Source organism: Bipolaris zeicola (genome assembly GCF_000523435.1).
Source record: "Bipolaris zeicola 26-R-13 unplaced genomic scaffold scaffold_223, whole genome shotgun sequence".
NCBI classification, from domain to species: Eukaryota; Fungi; Ascomycota; class Dothideomycetes; order Pleosporales; family Pleosporaceae; genus Bipolaris; species Bipolaris zeicola.
Genome location: NW_006912272.1, coordinates 19063 through 40150, shown reverse-complemented (window position 1 = coordinate 40150; position 21088 = coordinate 19063). Strand labels below are relative to the sequence as shown.

General features: G+C 46.9%; 9 protein-coding genes across 9 annotated transcripts; 5 read left to right on the top strand and 4 right to left on the bottom strand.

Moving 5' to 3' along the window:
* Window positions 1-724: 724 nt before the first annotated feature.
* COCCADRAFT_107101 (uncharacterized protein) lies at window positions 725-1260 on the top strand (the record flags this gene model as incomplete). The annotated part of the gene is made up of 2 exons (XM_007718291.1): window positions 725-826; window positions 889-1260. The coding sequence occupies 2 exons, from the start codon at window positions 725-727 to the stop codon at window positions 1258-1260; spliced, it is 474 nt and encodes a 157-aa protein (XP_007716481.1).
* Window positions 1261-1557: 297 nt separating this feature from the next.
* On the bottom strand, window positions 1558-2734 carry COCCADRAFT_40382 (uncharacterized protein; the record flags this gene model as incomplete). The annotated part of the gene is made up of 5 exons (XM_007718290.1): window positions 1558-1607; window positions 1690-2044; window positions 2099-2384; window positions 2421-2550; window positions 2611-2734. The coding sequence occupies 5 exons, from the start codon at window positions 2732-2734 to the stop codon at window positions 1558-1560; spliced, it is 945 nt and encodes a 314-aa protein (XP_007716480.1).
* Window positions 2735-6775: 4041 nt separating this feature from the next.
* Window positions 6776-6931, top strand: COCCADRAFT_107099 (uncharacterized protein; the record flags this gene model as incomplete). The annotated part of the gene is made up of 1 exon (XM_007718289.1): window positions 6776-6931. The coding sequence occupies one exon, from the start codon at window positions 6776-6778 to the stop codon at window positions 6929-6931; it is 156 nt and encodes a 51-aa protein (XP_007716479.1).
* Window positions 6932-7213: 282 nt separating this feature from the next.
* Window positions 7214-8959, bottom strand: COCCADRAFT_40381 (uncharacterized protein; the record flags this gene model as incomplete). The annotated part of the gene is made up of 5 exons (XM_007718288.1): window positions 7214-7370; window positions 7422-7588; window positions 7655-8706; window positions 8762-8822; window positions 8873-8959. 5 exons carry the CDS (start codon window positions 8957-8959, stop codon window positions 7214-7216), a joined length of 1524 nt encoding a protein of 507 aa, XP_007716478.1.
* Window positions 8960-10067: 1108 nt separating this feature from the next.
* Window positions 10068-11294, bottom strand: COCCADRAFT_40380 (uncharacterized protein; the record flags this gene model as incomplete). Its single annotated transcript, XM_007718287.1, has 4 exons — window positions 10068-10369; window positions 10421-10867; window positions 10915-11040; window positions 11090-11294. 4 exons carry the CDS (start codon window positions 11292-11294, stop codon window positions 10068-10070), a joined length of 1080 nt encoding a protein of 359 aa, XP_007716477.1.
* A 591-nt stretch (window positions 11295-11885) lies between these two features.
* On the top strand, window positions 11886-13150 carry COCCADRAFT_107125 (uncharacterized protein; the record flags this gene model as incomplete). Its single annotated transcript, XM_007718286.1, has 5 exons — window positions 11886-11911; window positions 11963-12082; window positions 12138-12336; window positions 12386-12786; window positions 12841-13150. 5 exons carry the CDS (start codon window positions 11886-11888, stop codon window positions 13148-13150), a joined length of 1056 nt encoding a protein of 351 aa, XP_007716476.1.
* Window positions 13151-13864: 714 nt separating this feature from the next.
* Window positions 13865-15824, top strand: COCCADRAFT_8543 (uncharacterized protein; the record flags this gene model as incomplete). Its single annotated transcript, XM_007718278.1, has 6 exons — window positions 13865-14079; window positions 14147-14665; window positions 14720-14969; window positions 15018-15174; window positions 15237-15483; window positions 15536-15824. 6 exons carry the CDS (start codon window positions 13865-13867, stop codon window positions 15822-15824), a joined length of 1677 nt encoding a protein of 558 aa, XP_007716468.1.
* A 68-nt stretch (window positions 15825-15892) lies between these two features.
* COCCADRAFT_107089 (uncharacterized protein) lies at window positions 15893-18014 on the bottom strand (the record flags this gene model as incomplete). The annotated part of the gene is made up of 4 exons (XM_007718285.1): window positions 15893-16161; window positions 16218-16591; window positions 16644-17255; window positions 17311-18014. 4 exons carry the CDS (start codon window positions 18012-18014, stop codon window positions 15893-15895), a joined length of 1959 nt encoding a protein of 652 aa, XP_007716475.1.
* Window positions 18015-19287: 1273 nt separating this feature from the next.
* Window positions 19288-20975, top strand: COCCADRAFT_107114 (uncharacterized protein; the record flags this gene model as incomplete). Its single annotated transcript, XM_007718284.1, has 2 exons — window positions 19288-20681; window positions 20729-20975. 2 exons carry the CDS (start codon window positions 19288-19290, stop codon window positions 20973-20975), a joined length of 1641 nt encoding a protein of 546 aa, XP_007716474.1.
* Window positions 20976-21088: the final 113 nt, after the last annotated feature.

Below are 21088 nucleotides of genomic sequence, written 5' to 3'. Positions count from 1 at the left end.
GTACTAGTGATAGTGGAAGTTCTAAGGAATAATATAGTATACTGAGATAGTTTATTAATTGTGATAAAAGCGCGTGATATCGCCTTGACGTTGACGCGCTGGTGGGGCGCGACCGATTCGCTTGGGCAACCGATTCGCTTGTGAACCACGTTATTGGAGAAAAATTATAAACTAATAAATCTAAGCTTGAGTTTGCTAGTAATTGAGAATTTTTCAAGCTATGATATACATTTCATAAACAAGAATATCGATACTTAGAGTGACCGAAAGCTCCCAACATTTCTCAGACACTTGTTGGATTGACTGTAACATGGATCACCAGCAGCTTGCGCTCTAATAATAGTTAATGTGCTCATGATCCTAAGATTTCCAATCAATTGATTCTCGTCATGTCACCTACTGTTGTAACATTGAAGGCTAGATCACCATATACCCAGACTTCGATGTGTTGGCCGCGTGATTGTGGGCATGTCTTACCGGTTCGAGGATGCCCTTCAAGCATCCAGTTCGTAATGGTATAGTGTACCAGGATTGCTTCGGTCCGCAATTTAATGAGATGTGAGACTGTAGTAATGGAAGGCTGGAGTGACGGTAGTAGCTGGACCAAATAGAACAAAGACCGAAAGTTATAAGTATGCATACATCAGTGAGATCTGGATGCATCACTCTTCATCCCATCTCAAGCCCAAGTTACCTTCACAAAACACACAAACATTTATCAAAGATGCTTTCCATCCTCGTTCTCACGACCACTTTCGCTGCTGCGGTATTGGGCAGCCCTTATAACCAGCCACCGACGCCTACCATTACTCCTGCACCTGAATTGGTAATGAAAGTTCTTCGAAATTTAGTTCCATGATATGCTAATATATCGTTCCGTCAATTTAGGTTGTACGTCAATGTGGTGGCGTGGCTACCCACGTTGTCGCAAAGGGAGAAACACTCTCAAGAATTGCCGTTGGGCTCGGGGTTGGCGTTTGCAATATCGCTGCATCGAACCATATCGAAAACACTAACACCATCTACGAATCGCAAACCCTCACCGTAAGACCTTCTGGATGCGAGGCTGTTAATAATGGACCTGCATGCACGCTCATATCCAAGCTTGCATCAGTCCACGTAGCTGTTGCTGGGGATACCTTGTGGAAACTAGCTGTTGCTCAGGGTATTCCGCTGGCTTCCATTCTTGCTGCAAACCCACTTATTGCAAGCAATGCGATCCCTGTCGGGCAAGCGATAGTTATCCCAATAGCACTCTAGACAGTCGGTTTCGACACATTGTGGATTGAGCTACAGGGAATGGAACCGAGAAAGTGATGGATAAAGGGAAAGCGGAGTAGAGGTTGGGTTAAAGCGGGTAGTAGTGGGTCCACCGCAGGGCCATAAATCAGCTCTCAAGAGCTGGTGTCAGGACTTGGCGCACAATAACGGACTGCATAGCTAAATTCATCCTACTTTCCCGTGAGAGCCGCTAGACACATGCGAGAATTGAGCTTTATCATGCAAGTGATTTAATAGCGCACCAAATTACCTGTACACGTTTTACGATTTCATTTGTCAATTGTAACCGTTGATGAGACAAGAGCGCCCGGCAAGATGCGTAATACCTACTACAAGTAGCCAGTGCGTGTGTTATTACCACTGGTGAGAGCAATGCCGTTTGGAGGAGAACGCCAACTATAGAATCACAATCCTCATCTGTAATGTCACCCACAAAAGTATAGGAAACCGCCGGACTGAGACAGTACGACGATGCGATATCTATTTCGAAAGCAATCGAAGCGAACATGCCACAGGATACACTATCGCCTACTAACACTAGATTAAAAATAGGATCAACCTCAACATCTTCTTCAGCAAGGGTGTCATCATCAGTATAAGTCGTGAAGTTACGTGTATTCTTGCTATAAGACTCTTGCGCCTCAACGAGTGACACAAGGCCCTGGTCAAAGTATACTCGGCTAATGCTGGCGCTGTTGCCACATTTTAATGTGTTTTTGGCGTTCAAAACAGCACCGAGATGACTGATAACACGCATGTGGTTCTGCATATATGTGTAAGCGTTTGATAGGAGAAGGAAAAATAGACTCGATCTTACCATCCGACCAGTACAATGTCCTAAAAATATGGTGCCACGGGTGCCAACACCATTATCGTCGGAAATGTTGATACCGCGGAAAGAGGTGGCGTTGAGGTTCGATTCATCGGAGGAATCGCCGTTGCCGTTTGCGACAACCCTAGAACGTACATCAGTAGAGTAGCAATGCCATGCCTCAAAATATATACGAGCGATTGGTTCGCAAGTGTCAACGTCGACGATTTGGATATCAACAGTGAGGGATACATCTAGCTCGCCGTCAGTTATGTTCCGGTGGATCAATTTGCTTGAAATTCAGTAGGGACCCTGAGTCATCTCTGACAAAAGTGAACAGTTTTCATTGCTCGAGGATACAACTGACGGATCTGCATTGCAATTGATGGCAGAAAAACTGAATATATGGTGTGTGGGAAGCACGATATTCAGATCGCGCGCTTGAAGGTATTGCTTCGCTATGATTGATTAATGTTACGGTTCAGTCTCATAACGGTGCATCGAAAGCTCACCAGTACTAATTAGCGCTCTCTCTCTCTCTCGGAACTTCTCGACCAAGGAGAGACGACGATTATGCAAATCAACATCATTTCCTCTCGCTTCCAGCGGATCCGTGTGATGGGTCGGAGAGATTTTGTGCATGCTCAGACTCCCACTGCATTCTCCTGCTCCCTATTCCATCTTGGCATTACTCTGGACGGAATGCGCCGTTGCAAGTCAGTAGACACTGAGAAGGATAGCAGCAACGAAGACCTTCATTTCGTTTGGGCACTTAGTAGAAGTATTTCAGAAAGCAAATGCGAGTGCGTAGTGATCGATCTTGGGAAAATAGAAACCGATTGGACGTGCTAAGTGATTGGTACTCTTGACAGCTTTTATACTGGCAAGTTGAGAGGAAAGGTATTGCAAGATCTAAGAAGTAAAGTTGGATATATTCATACCCCATACTCGGTGTCGCTTCATCGCTGCTCATTGATACTCATCGCTACTGCCAATGAGGCTACAATCAAGAAGCTAAGGCATTCAATTCATTTCCTTGATTAGCTCAACAGTCCTCTTACGAGGATGTTTCGTGCCTTTTTCTTTCATTCTTGCCTGGTCACTGCAGGACCACTGCCGTCAAAATACCTGAAACCAAGATTCCGAGCCGTTCCATTCGTATTCTCGGTTGGGTTTGGCATCTTTCCTTCATGAGTTGATGCATAATGGGTAATGTCTAGTTTACACGCCACATCTCGGCCAAAACACTACATTGTGACCTCAATGTTATCGATCTTAGCCAAGGGTTTTGACAAGAGAAAGTTTTTGGTCATTTTGGAGGTTGCGTATCTTCTGGTTGTGTCATCGTCACATTGTGTTGCCGGTAAGGTGTTATATTATACGAGAATACAACTAAATCTTCAGCCTCGCACGCTAGAGTGTTCCCAAAAGCTTGATCATTCATTCCCAGAAATTGCGACGCATCGCATATTATCACGCGTGAAGAGATGTCATGCAAATCCATGCATATCACAGCAACGTTTTTAACAGCGAAAAATGAAATAAATGATACAGAACATGGGTATATAATCTATTGAAGATTTGTAGATGCAAACGCGTGTTCAGTGCTCAAGAGGGTCAGCCTATACTCTTTCTGAGGCTATTGTTCTCCTGACTTATGTAGAATATTGCCATTAGGTAATGAAATGCCTTTCATGAGGTCTATCTATGGAAAACATCCCGCTTTAGCTCATCAGACATTACGAAGTTCGTCCATCCATCTATATCAACTCAGTAGTGGTGCTGGAAAAATAACATAAGGGATGCTTACTGTGGTTAGCCTACCAGGGACCGCAGGTGATATTCGGCAAGTTTGATTCATTGCAGTATATTTCGATGCCGAAGAAGCAGAAATTTGGCCCTCGGGTCGCTTTCCCCCCGCAATCACCAGCATTGTTGGTGCATTTAGCTCCATCGGTCCCCACAATAGTGCAACAGTAACAGTCGGCATTGATCGATGTAATCATCAAGGTAAACAAGAATGGCTAGCAAATATAGTTTTTTATGACGGGAGAGAACATCAGAAAAGTCACGAGGTTTACTGTTGATATCTGATTTTGGTAGAGGCAGTCGATTAAAACAGGGATAAGAAATCTTTGTCTTGGCTAAGGTGGGGAGGATGGGACTTGGTTGAAGACACAGTCTGCTACAGAAAGCATTCCTTTGAGTTGTTTATGGTTTACAAATGATGGGACATGTAAAATGTAGCCTAATAGCGTGCCTAATCGCTGCCATCATGAATACAAATGACATCCGAGGAGAAGTTGGGAGTCGAGATCGTTTCTTTTCCGACAACAGTTGAAGTTTTCAAATACATTAATACTCTCTATCTATCGGCCCCAATCATGAAAGTAGGCCTATTATGTCATTTCATTGGTCGGGAAGAATTTAAGTGGTGTAGAAGCTCTCCGCGGAATACGGTCAAGATTTTATCAGCATAACTTTTGAACCAAAGCGACTCTGCTTCAACTCCATTAGTTTAAGCAATACAAGAGTTTAGCAGGTCAAATAAGTTACGAAATTCTGTTTCGATTATGAGTGAGAATGTGGCATCACTAGAAACTATGGTAACAATAAGCGGGCTCAACTTTGAGTAATTCTATATTTATCCTATGGAAACGAATGTATAGCTATAGTAAGCCTAGATATATGTGGTTTGCGCCTTTCTACCGCATCAAGGTATGAACAGCAATCCCGTGGCTGTAATCGTGCTAAAGATATAATTACCAGATTTTAGTCATCGGTGCTAACGGTCATCTTGTATCCAACCTCTTAGTAATAGCATGCAACTATCCACACTAATTATACACATCGCTTATGCATTGCCACATGGTCCCACAGAGCCACAAGGGTCCTTTGACGTATAGAGAAACAATCCGACTCTCATCGTGGCTGCTTTTACGATATCATAATTGCTGGAGAATCTGGCAGTGGTTTTATGTATGCGTTCCGTAAATGTAGCAAATACTTAGGATCTCTCCATTTCAGTAATATGTTCTAGAAATGAGGCCCCCAGTTTTTTGTCGATCGAGCAACAAGGAATTCCCGCATGTGTTGGAAGGTGCCTACTGATCCGCTTATGAATCAATCCATCCCTCTGTCAAGTCATCGCATCGGTCTAACTTGCAATCATTGCTTGCTATCACTACAGTTGCGATTAGTGGAGACGCTCAATACAACGACTAGCACGTCAGGAATTCACCTCCCGTGTGCATAATATATAATTATGGGTTGAGACTGTCGTTTATGAGGATTAGATCTATAGTCATGGATAAATAGTCTTTATCTTCACCGTCCCCATACGCGTAAGCTAGGACCTTGGGAAAAACCTCCAGTGTCCCGGCGCTGCACATTCGGAATAGTAAAAATTGCTATCCAACATCACCTAAAAGAGGGAAATCCATTCGATGTGACGAGAAATGGCCCTCATTATTGCTCCATGCTCATGATCTTAACCTGGGACTACGATGCTTGTAGCATTCACAACTTATACGTCTTAGACCTCTGCGAAATATTCATTCAAAGCTATTACTACGCTTAGAAGTTTGCTGCAAAGATTTCAGGATGCAATATCTGGTCTTTTCTGACTTTGTTCTCCGAGGTTTGGCGTTTCTCGCAGGCAGATAAAGCATTTGCACATTCATCACAAATTTTCCAATGGAGTTGGCCCACCTGGGTAACACTGGCGGTCACACTACGTGAAACTGGAACTTATGCCGAAAGGATTAGATGTGGGTGTCAACGCACGCTAGATCTAACGGAACAGAGCTACTCTACCGGTACCAGAGTAAAAGTATGCTTGACGCCGATGCATCACGTTGATAACTGAGCTCGTCTATTGCCCACTCTCTCACCGATCACGGCTTGCTCCGATGCCACATCTCAAACCACAGCTGCACTTACACAATGGTAAGTGTTTCCCAGCTTGAATATATTAGTAAAGTTCTCTGATAAGACAAGACCCCTGACACATGAATGGGGTATCGTCATCGTACGCATCGGTTATTTCGACAAAGACGATGAAGCTCACTAGATTGTCGCCTCGCGAAAGCTATGGGTTTACGAATCCGCATCCAGTCACAATATGGTAATAGCCCCTTATATTACTACCCTGGCGTAGCCTCTCATAGTCGGCAAGCCCAAGTTCCGCGACCCGGACTGCGTGGACCGTGCGCAAAGCCTTCAATAAGATTGCCGTAAGATTTTTCTGGCCGCAAAATGAATTACCTGTACGGGTTAGAAAACAAAGTTGTTGATATACGAGAGCTATCCAGTCTTTGCTGGGTCGGGCTTCGGTATCAGCAAATAAGCTCTATTCTGGCTGAAAGAGGCTGTATGTTACCGGATATCGATCTGTGATTGGCTGGCAGATTAATCACGCTCCATAAGGAGAGAATTATTTCACCTATCTGGCACCGCCACATACTAAAACCTTAGGTTCCCAGCGTGTACGGCAATGACAATTGAGGTGACGAGTGCTCGTCTGATGTCCGCTGCGACGTCTGTTTCGTCATCGATGACGCTGCTCTGGCTTGGCTATTCTTAACCCTAAACTTGAATCATGGGTTGTTGTGGTTGATGCAAAGCACCCGGCAATCATGCCTTAAAACGACAGTAGGTCTTGCATGCGCTTAACGAGAGCGAATGAATGCGTTCTGTGTGACCCCCTCAGACGATCTTGGCTGTCGATCTTTGGGGTTGCCGGGTCCCGTTCGGGCATACAACGGCCAGAGTCCACTTTACGACAGATATAGGAAGGTGAAGCTCGTTGATCCTGTTGGTGGAGTCCATAGACGATAAAATTTCCAAGGCATGCCGGAGGGGGACAGAAATTGTGAGGGTGATGCTAGAGGAGGAGGCTGAGTGGGCTTTGAGTGATGTGGATGACTCTTGCTTCTAGGTGGCTGCTCCGAAATTTCAAAATTGACCTGGACACTGACCTATGTGAGACATTGGATAGAGCAGTAAATTAAGAGAACAATGCATTCTGTTACTCCTAAAACTAAGCGTACGAGATCTATGACTCTCAAAAATGCTTAACCCCAGTCTCTGGGTTTGCAAGATGAAGGTAGTGTTTGATCATCATCTCTGAACAGGTTTAATCTTCACCTTAAGCTCTGGTTTGTCCCACAGAGTGTACACTTTCTGATCTATCCAGTTTTTACTCTCAGGGCATATTTCAAGATCGTAATGCCACAGCATCATAGCAGCAATGATACGCATCTCATGATGTGCTAGGCTGTGACAATCCGTTAATATCGATTAATTCTTGGGCCAATAGGATACCTACTTCTTTCCAATACAGTTACGTGGTCCAAAGGAAAAGGGCTGTAACACGTCTTTCCTATCTGTGTCGTATCCGGAACCAGGTAGCCATCGCTCAGGGATAAAGTCTTTTGGATCTTTGAAGTTCAAAGGAGAAGAATAGGCAGCTTTTTGGGACACAGCAACGCTTGTCTGTATCGCATTATATCGTTAGCCTAGCCGGAGAAATGAATGCGTACGTATGTGATTGGTCTTTACCTTCTCTGGCACCCATTCGCCACATATGGAACCGCCTCCCGGTGGCACTACTCGAGGTAGGCCGATTGGTACCGGTGGATAGCATCGAAAGGCCTCCTGAAAGCATGCACTCAAATATTGCAGACGTGGCAACACCTCAAGCGTCAGGTCTTCCTGTGGCAGGGCACGCACTTCTTCAACGACTTTCTTCATCTTGTCTGGATGCATGAGCAGCAAATAGGTCAGTCCGCTTAACAATGTCGCTGTTGTTTCGGTGCCAGCGACCATGAAGGCTGACGCGTTTGCATGCATCTTTGAGAGAGGCAATTGAACTTTCTGATTTTCTAGAACAAGCTTCCAGATATCAGATTTACCGATGTCGGTCCCTTTCGCAAGTCGTTTATCCACGCGGTCGGCGGCGTGCCGGAAATGTTCGAGGTCTTTACCGCGTAGAGATGGAGGCATCAATGCTTTCATGACGAGCCCCAATGCAGGGTACTGTTTTACCAGGCGAGAGAGGCAAAGGATTTTGATACTCTCAAACACTGCTCTGACCCATGTCGTATATTTGCCCGTATCTAACATACCTAACGGCTCCCCAAAGGTGAGATCTCCCATAATGTCAAAAGTTGTACAATTGTACAATCTCACAAGATCAATGTGAGTCTCTGGGTCTGTAGCCACATTTTTGTCAATGATCTTCTTCAGTTTGTTGACATAGTGAGCGATGAGAGGCTCTTGAAGTTTCAAGGCCTTGTCGCTAAATGCGTTGGTGAATACTCTGCGGACCCGACCGTGCGATTCCGATGTTGGTTCCGTTGCAACATTATAATCGCCATTTACGTCAGGACTGTAGGCCTTCGGGTCTTTTAGGAATTCTGCGCGTCCACCTGCACGGTGACCAGCAATATCTTTCCATGCTTGGGGAGATATATAGCTCAATTTTCCAGGAGCATATCGAACAACTTCACCATATTTTTCATGGCATTCAGTGATCCAAGAAGATTCCTCGCCACGGGTCAGGCGATAAAAGAGATAGAGGTTCGTCGCAGCCGCAATTTTCGGACCAGGAACTAAGTTTCCAGTCAGCACGCGAAAATTACTACGGTGCAATATACAGTTACTTGCATTTTTTCAAAGGGTGAAGGAAAAGATTGTAAGCGACACCTAGGACCAATCGAAGAACAATCTATGATTTTCAGTCATGTTGAGACGTAATTGAGTTTGCCCCTATCTTACTATGGCACCTATCGCAGGAAGATACAGGAGGAGATGCTCTTGTCGGATTGCGCCAAGATTAAAATCAAACTTTGATAGGACTGTCATGATTATGACTGAGACAACGGTGTGCGAGGAGGCCGGATTGTTGAGGGCTGAAGGGACTCATGTTCTGCCTCGATTTATACCGGTTTTTCAGGCACATTCACCTCTGTCCTAAGTAACATAGATGTCCCTGCCCCGGATACGCTGATATCCGCTTCCTTGCTCATGTGAGTGGCGGGTGCGGCTGTGCATGAGCCTGGTCTTGTACTACTATCGTTACATGCGTTGCATGAACCCTCAACTGATTTGCGTCATACTTTCTTTCAATTATAGCAGTATTCAATTAGCTCGGACGTGTCATAATGGACAACAGTGTGGACTATGAGTGGACTACTTTGTGATCTACGTTATAGCTCCAGTTTTTAGCGTCGTACATACGCTGTTAGTGGCGGAATTGCCCATCCGTTCATCTGGAAGCCGGCATTGTTGACTTCCGTTCTCCACCGGCCATCGATCATATACGACACACGACTTGGCAACCAATGGTTGCAGCTCAGTTTGTATTTAAAAGGGGCCGTTCTAGACAAACCAATGCTCGGAATGGTTGAAAACGGCTTCCGATAGTAAGCTGGTGATCGGGACGGGCCGGTACATGTTACGCCGCCAGCCTTCAAGACGCCTCCTCATGACTTGGTGGATAAGCGAACGTTGCTCTCTAAGCGAGCACTGTCCTCGAAGCGAGCACTGTCCTCGAAGCGAGCCCCACCTTCTGCAAACTCTGTGCACCACCACTACCTGTTTGCTGAGTGGCAGCGGCAGACGTTCTCGTCTTGGCATATCTTGGTGTGATTGCGTCTAGTGTGGCGTCTAGTGTGGCGTCTTTAATTAGCTTTCCAATAGCCTCGTGATACGCTGGCAGCGAGAAGTTATTGTACGTAGTTGTGGCCAATGGTGTAAGCTGTCAGCACATCATTAAGATGTGCCGATAATGACCTTGCATTAGACCCAACGTACCTGCTTTGAGTCAGCACTAGCGTTAATATCCTAATAACTTAATCTTACCTCTATCTATCTACTAGTTACTCTATGTGTGAATTCCGCCTTTTCGTAGTATAGAATCTGATCCAATTTCTCACAAGTAAAACAAACGTCGAATATCTTTGTCTTGAATTTAATTGATGTTGTGAATCCCATGAGCTTGTTGTAACAGCGTCGATGTGTCTCGAATGTACTCATGCCCTTTGCTCAGACCTTTTTCAGGATGAATATAATGCCCGAACGCGTGCGGCATTCCTAGATAACATTTCTGAGTTACAAGGTTTCCACTGCTTTCCAGTAGCTTGCCATATTGATGCGCTTCGTCTCTACATATATCAAACTCAGCGGTTACAATATGTGTTGGCGGTAGTCTTTCAAAAGACCTGGCCAGCATCGGTGAAGCCATCCAGTCATCACATGCTGCTCTTCTGATATCTGTCTTGTATCAGTGGGCCGTGTTAATGTCGAGATCACGATGGCACATACCGTTGGGGATCCAATAATCTAAGAACCACTGCTCTCTTTTCAGGCCTCCCCAAGGTGCATCCTTGTATTGCGCCGTACTGGGATAACGCTTGGCAATCGCTGATCGTAAGGGCTCTTCAGCAATGAGCCACCTAAAGTCAGTCGAAGGCACAACTAACAATGCCAGTTTGAGTTCTAGTCCCGCATCGCGCGCCATGTGCGAAAGAACTGCTGACATGTGACCACCTGCCGAGAGACCACCAATCGACACACTAGTGGCATCGATGTTCAAATGATCGGCATGAGCTAGGACCCATTGAAGTGCATCCCAAGAGTCATATATGGCTGTGGGAAAAACGAATTCTGGGGCGAGGCGGTAATCTACGTCGACAATGACAATGCTAGTGTTATTACAAACACTTCTGCACCAGGCTGCTTCGCTATCGAGACCACCCAGAACCCATCCGCCTGGCTTGATATCAGAAAGGTAAATCGTAAATGGCAACTGGTCCTACCTCCATGATAATTAAGATGTACCGGAAAAGGTCCCTGTCCCTCTGGCGTGTACACGCGGACTTTGATATAACCAGCAGGTTGGCTTACGGAAATTTCAAACTCTGTCTCCTTGAACACACAATGACCTTTTCATTGTCAGCAAACGAATCATTGGGGGCGCAGTGCCATGCTTGCCTGACCATGTTGGATATGTGAAGCTGTATGCGAGTGGCTTTCGACGGACTTTTTCGATTGGTACTTCCTCAGCTTGACGATGGTGCCCTCCATGTGCGTTCCAGACGCGAACCCATTCCGGGTCGAGTCTCGCAATCCACTCTTCTGGAGTGCGATACGCTTTGCTAGACTCCTCGTCTGCTACTGATGGTATTTTTACGGTCATACTTCTTGATATGGTATTCCTCAGTACTTGATCAACTGTACTATCAATTCAAGGGATATCACTTGTCTTGTAACAATAAATGTCGGAGAGATTGTCAAAACAACATTTCTACTATGACATTTTGACAGGTAGGTGGACATGTTTGTCACCCCCGATCTGACCATTACTCACGCATCGGATCTGATAGGAATGCCAAGCCGGGAGACCGCGCTCCTATCAGCACACTGGACCAACGATAAGCGTCCACAAATCGTTCTGAATGGGACCCTGCCCAAATGATCTGGAAGCCGAAGTCATACATAGTGAATCTTGGATATTACGAAACTTGAAGTGCCAAGCATATGCAAGTGCGGAAAAATGGACGGGAAACTTGACGGGAAAACGAATGAGCCCGTGCTCCACCATGTAGTGGCTATGTTGTGGCGTGACCAATGTGCACAGCTCAGCCAGCGCAAAATCTCGTCTTACACTTTTGGAGAATAGAGATCAATAGGCATCATTGGTATAAAAAGCGCTAAACAAGCAGCGACTCTCAGAAGTAAACACATCAGCCCTGCAAAGCTTCGACGGTTAGAGCAAAGAACAGCAAATATGCAAGACTCAATAGTCATTGTTGGGTATGTTACTTTCATAAACCTTGTACGTTTTGCATGCTGAATTATATGTAGGTCTGGGGTGATAGGATTGGATGTTGCTCTCATCCTGGCAGAAAAAGGATATGGACATCATACAACAATCGTGGCACAACATCTGCCGGGAGATACCTCCGTCAACTATACATCACCGTGGTATGATAACAATTAGCTAGCAGCTCTGCTCATGACCCAAATCTTACCCAAGCAGGGCCGGCGCGAACTTTTCAGCGATATCTGGTAGCGATGCGAATGCTCTTACCTGGGATAAGGCCGGGTATAAACGTCTCATGAAACTTGCAGATACTCATGGATCCATCGCTGCTATCAGTAAGACGCAATCACTAGAGTTTTGGGATGAAAAGCCAGCTGAGCAGAAGCTGCAGTCTCTTGCGGGCTACTTGGAAGATGTAAGCATATTCTCAAATATCATCATCTCACTACTAACGCATCCAAAAGTTCACAGTGCTACCCTCACACAAGCTTTTACCAGGGGTGAAGTACGGCGTCTCCTTTACTACAGTCACAATCAATGCGCCCAAACATATCCAATATCTCAAGCACCAGCTCGAAGAGCAAGGCGTCAAGTTCCTCCGGCGTGAGCTAGAGCATCTGGATTCTGCTTTCTTGGGCAAGCATACAAAGGTTGTCTTCAACTGCACCGGAAACGGTGCGCGACACCTTCCTGGTGTCGGGGACGAGAAATGCTTCCCTGTCCGAGGGCAAATTCTGCTCGCCCGAGCACCGCAAATTAAGCAAAACATCATGCGTCATGGCAAGGATTACGAGACGTATATTATTCCGAGACCTAATTCGAGAGGCAACGTGATTCTTGGGGGTTTTATGCAAAAGAGAAACGGGTAAGTACACGCAATACATTTCATGCAAGCAGAGTGCTCACTTATATTGCATAGCACCGGCGATACTTTTGCCCATGAGGCGGATTCTATCTGGAAACGAACAACAACACTGGAGCCATCATTGGATGTACCGGAGACAGAAATCCTAGCATCTTTTGCAGGTCTCAGACCGGGGAGACTGGGAGGCGCGCGCATCGAGAAAGAAGCGCGGTCTGATGGCCGTATCGTTGTTCATAATTACGGGGCGGGCGGAACGGGCTACCAGGCCGGCCTTGGTATGGCGATGGAAGCAGTGGAGTTAGCTCTTCCGTCCCTAGGGGATTCAGTAGGTAGTCTGAATGGGCTTGAGAAGGCGAAGTTGTAGGGTTAGTCTAGTTTTTTTCATACACTGTAAATAAGGTTGGAAGAATTCTTTGGGTGGAGATATGTGAGGACTACATCAATTTAGTAATTCCACACCATCCTCACACCTCTATTCCCATCATGATTGTCGTACCGATTACACGAATTATTCAAAAATCAATGCGACGTAGACCGAGTATTCACTGAGATGTCATATCAAATACACCAAGTTACACGAGATGTTCTTTTCCCCACACCATTCCCCATCAATCTCCCATCAAACCCTACAGCTCGAAAGAAAAGCACTTCAGGTAATAGTATTATGGAAAGCTCTTACAACTCCCATCTCCCTTCTCTGCTACGAACTCTCCATCTCGCGCAATTTCCATACCGCAGCCTCGCCAGGCCCCTGATGCGAAGCTCCGATTGGCGGTATTCGCGGGTAGCGCTATCGGCACCGATCGGACCCACTCCGCTCAGCACAAATGGCCGGGGTCCTTTTGGAACCAAAGGATTGCGGGACATTGCGGGGTGCGCGATAGCGGCAGCTGCTAGCTATCATCATTTGCGGAAGATGGAAAGATATACAAAAGAGATAATGGACGCGCAGGGGCGTATGTAGTCTGCAGTATCGTTGCATCATCTACTTGTGCTTTTTTCTCACGCCCTCTTCGCTCAGCTCTTTTTGCGTATATGTTTGGTTGAGTGTGTGTGTGTGTGTGTGAGTTATAACACGATGACGGATCGTACTTCTACTGGAAAGATACATGTGGACGACTTGAAGCATGGTAGTGAAGTGGAAGTCAACGGGCTTGCTCCTGGTGTGGAGAGTAGCACGCTACGACGCGTGCCCGATCGCATTCCATGGGTTGTGCTGCTCATCTTGATCGTTGAGCTGGGAGAGCGCTTCACGTACTTTGGCTTGAGTGCGCCGATTCAGAATTACATCAAGTATGTCCATCCTCGAACGTAACGATATGAAAACGAAGACAAACAAAACTAAGTACTTTTCTTCCAGAAACCCACACGACCCACAGTCTGATCTTCCTGGCGCTCTGGGCCGCGGTCAGGCTGTCGCCACAGCCTTGGGCAACTTTTTCAAATTCTGGGCTTATGCTTCTACTGTCATCGGCGCCATTGTCGCAGATCAGTATCTGGGCCGCTTCAAGACAATTACCCTCGGATGCGGTGTTTACATTGTCGGTCTTGTGATTCTCGTTACTACATCGACACCTGCTGGGATCCAATCTGGCGCCGGCTTTGGCGGGCTGGTTGCCGCCATGGTAGTGATTGGATTGGGTACAGGTAGTATCAAAGCGAATGTTACACCTATGTGTGCAGAGCAGTATAAGCCTGATGCGGCGTATACGAAGCAGTTGGCCACTGGCGAGTGGGTGATAGTGGACCCCGAATTGACCGTTGAGCGCATGTTCGATTGGTTTTATTGGGCGGTCAATGTGGGTGCGCTTTCGCCGCTGATTACGGTCAACGTCGAGGCTCATGTGGGATTTTGGGTCGCATACTTGATCCCTCTAGTGTGAGTTGATTGGTTTGCTTATGTGTCTTTTGGTAAAGTTGCTGACGACCATAGGGTCATTATCATTGCTGCAATGGTCTTCATCCTCAGCAGCCGGCTCTTTGTTCAAACACCGCCTCATGGCTCTGCAGTCATTGATGCTGCCCGTATTGTTGCTATTGCCATTAAGGAAGGCGGATTTGAAAAGGCCAAGCCAAGCGCTTTGGAGGCCCAGGGAACTCTTTCGCGCCATCGTTTTGCGCAGTCCCCTAACTATACCGACAGATCTGTAAAGGAAGTACAAATGGGTATTACTGCATGCAAGGTAAGTCCTGCTTCCGCTGATTACCGGATTGAACTAACACATTTGCAGTTCTTCCTCTTCCTTCCTTTGTACTTTGTCTGCTGGATCCAGATTTGGAACAATCTCATCTCACAAGCTGGAGATATGGCATTGCACGGTACACCAAACGATCTCTTGCAGAATCTTGACCCCATCGCCTTGATTATCTTCATTCCACTACTAGACTGTGAGTACAGGAAACCAAGATACCCATGGTTTGGAATGAAGGTGTACTAAGCAAAGCCAAAGTTGTCATTTACCCTCTGCTTCGCAAGCACAAGATCAACTTCAGCCCAGTCCTAAGAATGACAGCTGGCTTTCTACTAGCGGCCATTGCTATGGCGTACGCAAGCGTGCTCCAACATTACATCTACAAGTCGCCAAAGAACAGTATCCATGTTTGGATCCAAGCTCCGGCCTACGTTCTTGTCGCGTTTTCTGAAGCCTTTGTTATCATCACTGGTTTGGAGTTGGCGTATACAAAGGCACCTACAAGGTATGTTACAGATACCAGGATGCAATAGGTCATCTATACTGACGTACTGCAGTCTTCGCTCTCTGGTTTCCTCCTTGTTCTGGTTGACAATTGGTATCGCTGCCGCAATCTGCATTGCCCTTGCACCAGTGTCGCAGGACCCGTATCTGGTATGGATGTACGGCTCTCTCGCTATCGTCGGCTTTGTTGCAGGGTGTGCCTTGTATGTTTGCTTCCGAAACTCTTTCCAAGAGGTGCCAGTTATTGTAGGCACTGAAGCGGCGAATCAGATCGGTGTGAGCAAGGTCACTGCGGATGCAGGGAAACTTGCTATCGAGGAAGGAAACAAGTGCGTCAAGTAGTTGAATTGCAATTTTTGCTCATGTTAAATCCTGGAAGCTCGAATTCCATCCATGTTTCTTTAAGCTATCTACAGCTGCCCTTCATATTGTTCTTGCCCAAAACCCTTGCTTCCTGCGATTTCGTTTCTTATAAAAACATTTTCTAAACCTTTCCAGAAGATTGAATCAATGCGCAGTAATGAGAATTTCAGAATATCCAGTGATTTCGATTGTAATCGGACAGATCTTCGGGCCTGGTCGAGAAGGGCCCTGCACTCTCGTGCTTCTTCGGGACTATCTGCTGTCACGTGAAGCAAAAGAGCGAGATTGCACAATGTTGACCAGCCCAGCGTGCACCCTAGATCGCACAATTAGCAAAAACGAAATGCTTTCCAATCACCATCTGCTACATACAAAAAGGCCAGAATCCGTGAATCCAGCTGATCTTTAGATTGGACGTAAATGCTACAAAGCTGGTGACGCAACCTTTCGCGCCAGCTCGTGCCAGTCGGCACGCTTCAAGCTCCCGATGCTCGTCAGGAGAACTGTTTGGCACTCTTCTGTGCCTCAAAGCATTGAAGGGCCTGAGTATAGCTCGAAAGAGTAGTACTTTGACAAAATGGCCTCCGAGAAGTAACGGACCTGATGAATTGGAGCCCTCGTCTTGTGACTCAGACTGGCTGTCGGCAGTAGCGCTATTCCAGCAATTGAGTTCCTCCATCAGGCCTTGCGCTTTCCTTAATGTGTCTTCGTAGTCTCCTGCAAGATTTTGGACCGCTTTGAGAGTGCTACAGATGTTAGTTCTACATCTGTTGGTGGGGGCTGTGTGAGGAGAATTACAAAAGTGTTTTTAGAGTTGTATGCAGAATGATCGTAAGTTCATACATACGAATGAAGTGCGCAGGAAATAGCGTTTTTCTTTCTTCTTCCAAAAAATCGTCCAAAGATGGTGGAGGGATGAGCCAATCCTCATCATGTATGAGGCAGCTCCGACCCAAGACAGCAGCATGCCAGACATCAATCATCTTGACAGTCCACGACAACCGCTTTCTCAGCTCTATCTCGGCAGATGATATGCTCCAAAAGGTGGGGTTAAAGTGCAAGCCCAGTGTTTGTGAAACAGTCACCATTGCGCCAACAAGCGACCACTTTGTCGCATAATCTGGCATGAGAGGCTTATGCGGAGGCGAAATTAGCAGTAAGACCAACGTTTGTAGTATGGAAATGTCCGGCCTATGCAGCTCCTGATACAGTACATTCAAGGCAAGGTTCCATAGCTTTTCTGCATCGGGAAGATCGTACGCTATCTGAACGGAGAGATAGTCGTCGAAGCCGGCGAATGGTAGTGTAACTAAATATATTGCGGCAAGAGTAGAGGGATTTGATCGGTCAGGCTCTGCTGATTGCGCTGGAGGAAGTATTGGGAAATGAGGGTACACAAATTGAAAGAATCTGAAAATGTTAGCTGAACAGAAAAAGAAGTATGATCGGTCTTGGTCTTTCGTACAAAGAAATCAACCTGACACCCACATCAGGAGTCACAAGCGTCTCTAGCTGTTTGCGAAAAGAATGATTGTGTGGGTCACACTCCTCCGCCATATCTGGAACATTTGAGACTAGGAGTTGAACTGGATGGATATCCTGCGTCACTGAACGAACAGCCAGTCGTTTGAAAACAAAGTTATTATCCGGGCCAAAATTATATCTTTGCATAAGGTATGGGTCCATGTCCCCTGTTAAGCCACAGACTATGCTTGTCGTCTCAAGTCCTTGCGCTGACGGCGAAGGGAGTCCAGGATATTCCATTGACACATCGTTCGGCGGAGGATCGATGTGGTTGAAGTTCTGTATATTCATGTCAATCATGGCTTGGTCAACCCAAAGGTTGGCTGATGGATCTGGTGATTCGCCAAGCATAAGGTAGCCTTGTTGGTCGAAGAAGACACCGTCCGAATTCAGAACGTTGCTTTGCTGGTTTGTGACTTCTAGGCCAGCTGGCTCTTGTATAGAGTTGTTTAGGGATACATGTGTTGCGGTTGCTGCAAGCGCGCGCGTATTCTTGGGTGCGGCCTCAAATGTGCAGTCGCGCCCCGAGAGATGACATAGCCGGCATGGAGGCGCAGAGTCGATGCGGCATGCACTTTTGCGCGCCCTGCAACTATCACATGCTCGCTGCGCCTTGCTCATGTATTTTCGCATGTTGCCGCTCATGAAGAAGAACGAGAAGTTGCTCTTCCACGGCGTTATCAGCTGGCGAGCTAAGACCAAGCTAACTCGTCCTTTACCGAGGCGTCAGCAGGACTCTATGATTGGCCCAAATGCACAGGTACTCACGTGATAGAAGACCAGCAACGAGATAGGAAGAAATGTATTAACCTACGGCTGGTAATCATGAAATGGAAAGTAGAGGATGGTCTGGGAAGTGGTTGAGCAATCTGACTTGGCCAGCATCATCTTAGCCAATTGGAACAGGAAGCTCTTGATTTCATTTATCTTGAGGGCATGAGACTTTCTACAAGCATCTTCAGTAGGTACGGCGATCGAGCTTACGACCTTGATAGGCTTGTCCCTACTTGAGAGTTCTGTATGGTGCTTCGGAGATAAGCAGAATACCTGGAACACATGCACGCTGCACTATAGTCGTCTATACATCAGCAGGCAAAAGTTAGTCAAGTGAATGCTCCGCTTACCATGCTTGTATATAAGGAAAAAGGCCGACATTGAATGATATTTTACTCTGGAGTCGAGCTCTGGAAATGTCATGGTGAACACGACTATCACCCTACTACCGCAAATTAGCTCGGTAAACGTATTCACCATTATCGTCACTTCTCTCTTTAGAAGCCATGTCAATGTTTTATATCTACTTTCTTAATATCATATACGTTCTCTTTCCCTCAGTCACTCTGGAACTCTCAGAAGAGTGAAATTATAGGTGTCTTGAGTGAGGCTTCAAGAACGATACCACCATCATCACGTCACGCTCACTCGCGGACGTGAAATACCAGAATTCAGTATTCACATGGAATGTATCGATAAAGCGGTAGCTGCGTAGATCATCCACTCCTCGGAACGAGCGTCGCGATGGCACATTAAGCTTTGTCCAGGCCTGAAACAAGTAATTAGTAGCGCAGCGGAATTCACAGTTGCCATTGAAGACGTCATATTAGTCGCATCGCACATCCTGGTTGAATGGCTAAGGAGTCTCGAGACTCTATAATGTTACCATCTCAAATCATAGTATAGATGGCATGATTATTGGTGGTGGTTCATGGCGATCACGCATCCTCCTGCCGTTTCTGGTCGGCCCGGGGGGTTCAATCACGTCATCTCCGAGATAAGTAAAACCGATAACGAAAAAAAGTCTTGCTGCTTGAATGCTCCTCGATACAATTGCCCGCTGCGACATGCTGCCCTGCTAACAACAGCGACGCTGGAAGCGTCGTACGGACATCATTTCTAATCTGTCATGTCGGCCAACAGGATGCGGCGCCGCAGCAATGTGCCCAGCGAAGAAGAAGTTATTCCCGGCACGCGACGACTCTACGAGAGCGGCCAAACCCTACCAGAAGACTCGTCGCTGAAGACGTCGGGCAATATCCTCCTCGTACCTCAGCCCACGAACTCGCCTAATGATCCGCTGCGCTGGTCCCTGTGGCGTAAAGTCTGGCATTCGCTCCTCGTCCTGTACATGGTTGGCTTCACCGCGGCAACCTCGAATAACGCGGGATCCGGTTCTGACGGTGTGAATGAAGAGTATGGCATTAGCTACGATGTCTTCAATACCGGTGCTGGCGTGCTCTTTATTGGAATCGGCTACTGGGCTCTCTTGAGCTCTCCTCTTGTGCATTTGTACGGGCGGAGATTGGGCTATCTTGCCTCGCTCGTGCTCAATATCGGCGGCCTTATCTGGTATGCACGCATCGACAGTGTCTCCGGTGTAGTTTGGAGTCAGTTGTTCGTCGGAGCTGCCGAGTCGGTCGGCGAAGCTACTGCGCAACTGTCGCTTCTCGATATCTGGTTTGAGCATCAGACTGGTAGTGTACTTGGCATGTACACGTTTGCGACGGCTATTGGCACATATCTCGGCCCTCTAATCGGTGCCTACGTATCTGCCGGACTCGGTTGGCGTTGGATCGGGTACGTTGGTGCCATTATATGCGGCGGCAGCCTTGTCGTCTTCTACTTTGGCTTAGAAGAGACGGAATTCTCGCGCGATCGTTACCTCGCCGGTAATAACGAACCTGTCCTCCTCGACGCTGAGCAGCTTGTCGGTAAAAGCTTTCCAGATGACGCCAACGGCGAGAAGTCCACCCCGGATACGGCGCTTTCTTCCATAGAGCGGAAAAAGACATATTGGGAGCGTATCCGCATTGTCACCCCAGCACCGAACCTACGCGGAACGGGTTTCAAGCAGTATATCAGTCGTCTATGGCACACCCTCCGCGTCTTCACTTTCCCTGCTGTGTGGTACGCTGGACTGCAATGGGGCTTCCAGCAGTCCTGCTTAACCTTTTATCTCACCCTACAAGAGGATACATGGTCTGGCGAACCGTGGAATTACGGGTCCGTTGCGGTGGGCAATATGAACATCCCCACGCTGATTGGCAGTCTTATTGGTTGCGCTTATGGAGGATACGGGAGTGATGCATTCATGCAGTGGATGATCAAGCGCAACAAAGGTGTTATGGAGGCTGAATACCGGCTGTATCTTATGGCACTTTGCACCTTGATTTTTCCTACCGGCCTTTGGCTGTTTGGTATCGGCACGGCCCGAGGTTGGAATTGGCCAGTGCCGTATGTTGGGTTGGGCTTCATCGGTTTTGGATATGGCTGCGCTGGTGATTTGAGCTTGTCATACCTTGCAGACTCGTTCCCGTAGGTCCACTGTTATTGTGATATCGAGGTGCTGCTAACACTCCTAGTGATATGGTTCTTGAAGGCATGGTTGGTGTCGCAGTCATCAATAACACGCTTGCGATGGTATTTACCTTCGTCGCCAGCTTCTGGATCGACTCAGGCCTGGAGAACTGCTTCATCGTGCTTGGGGTGCTAGGTTTACTCATCATGGGGTTGAGCCTACCCATGGCCATGTTCGGTAAGCGCACACGGAGATGGTCGAGGGATCGGTATGCAACATTTGTCCAGATACGCGATGGATTTTCAAGGTAGAATCTTGATGTAGACTATATATTCAGCGCTCGTAAATGAGCTAAACAAAGTTGCGTGCAATTAGCAGGGTATATATATGCGGTAATAATACACGTGAGCCCTCACTACCATGC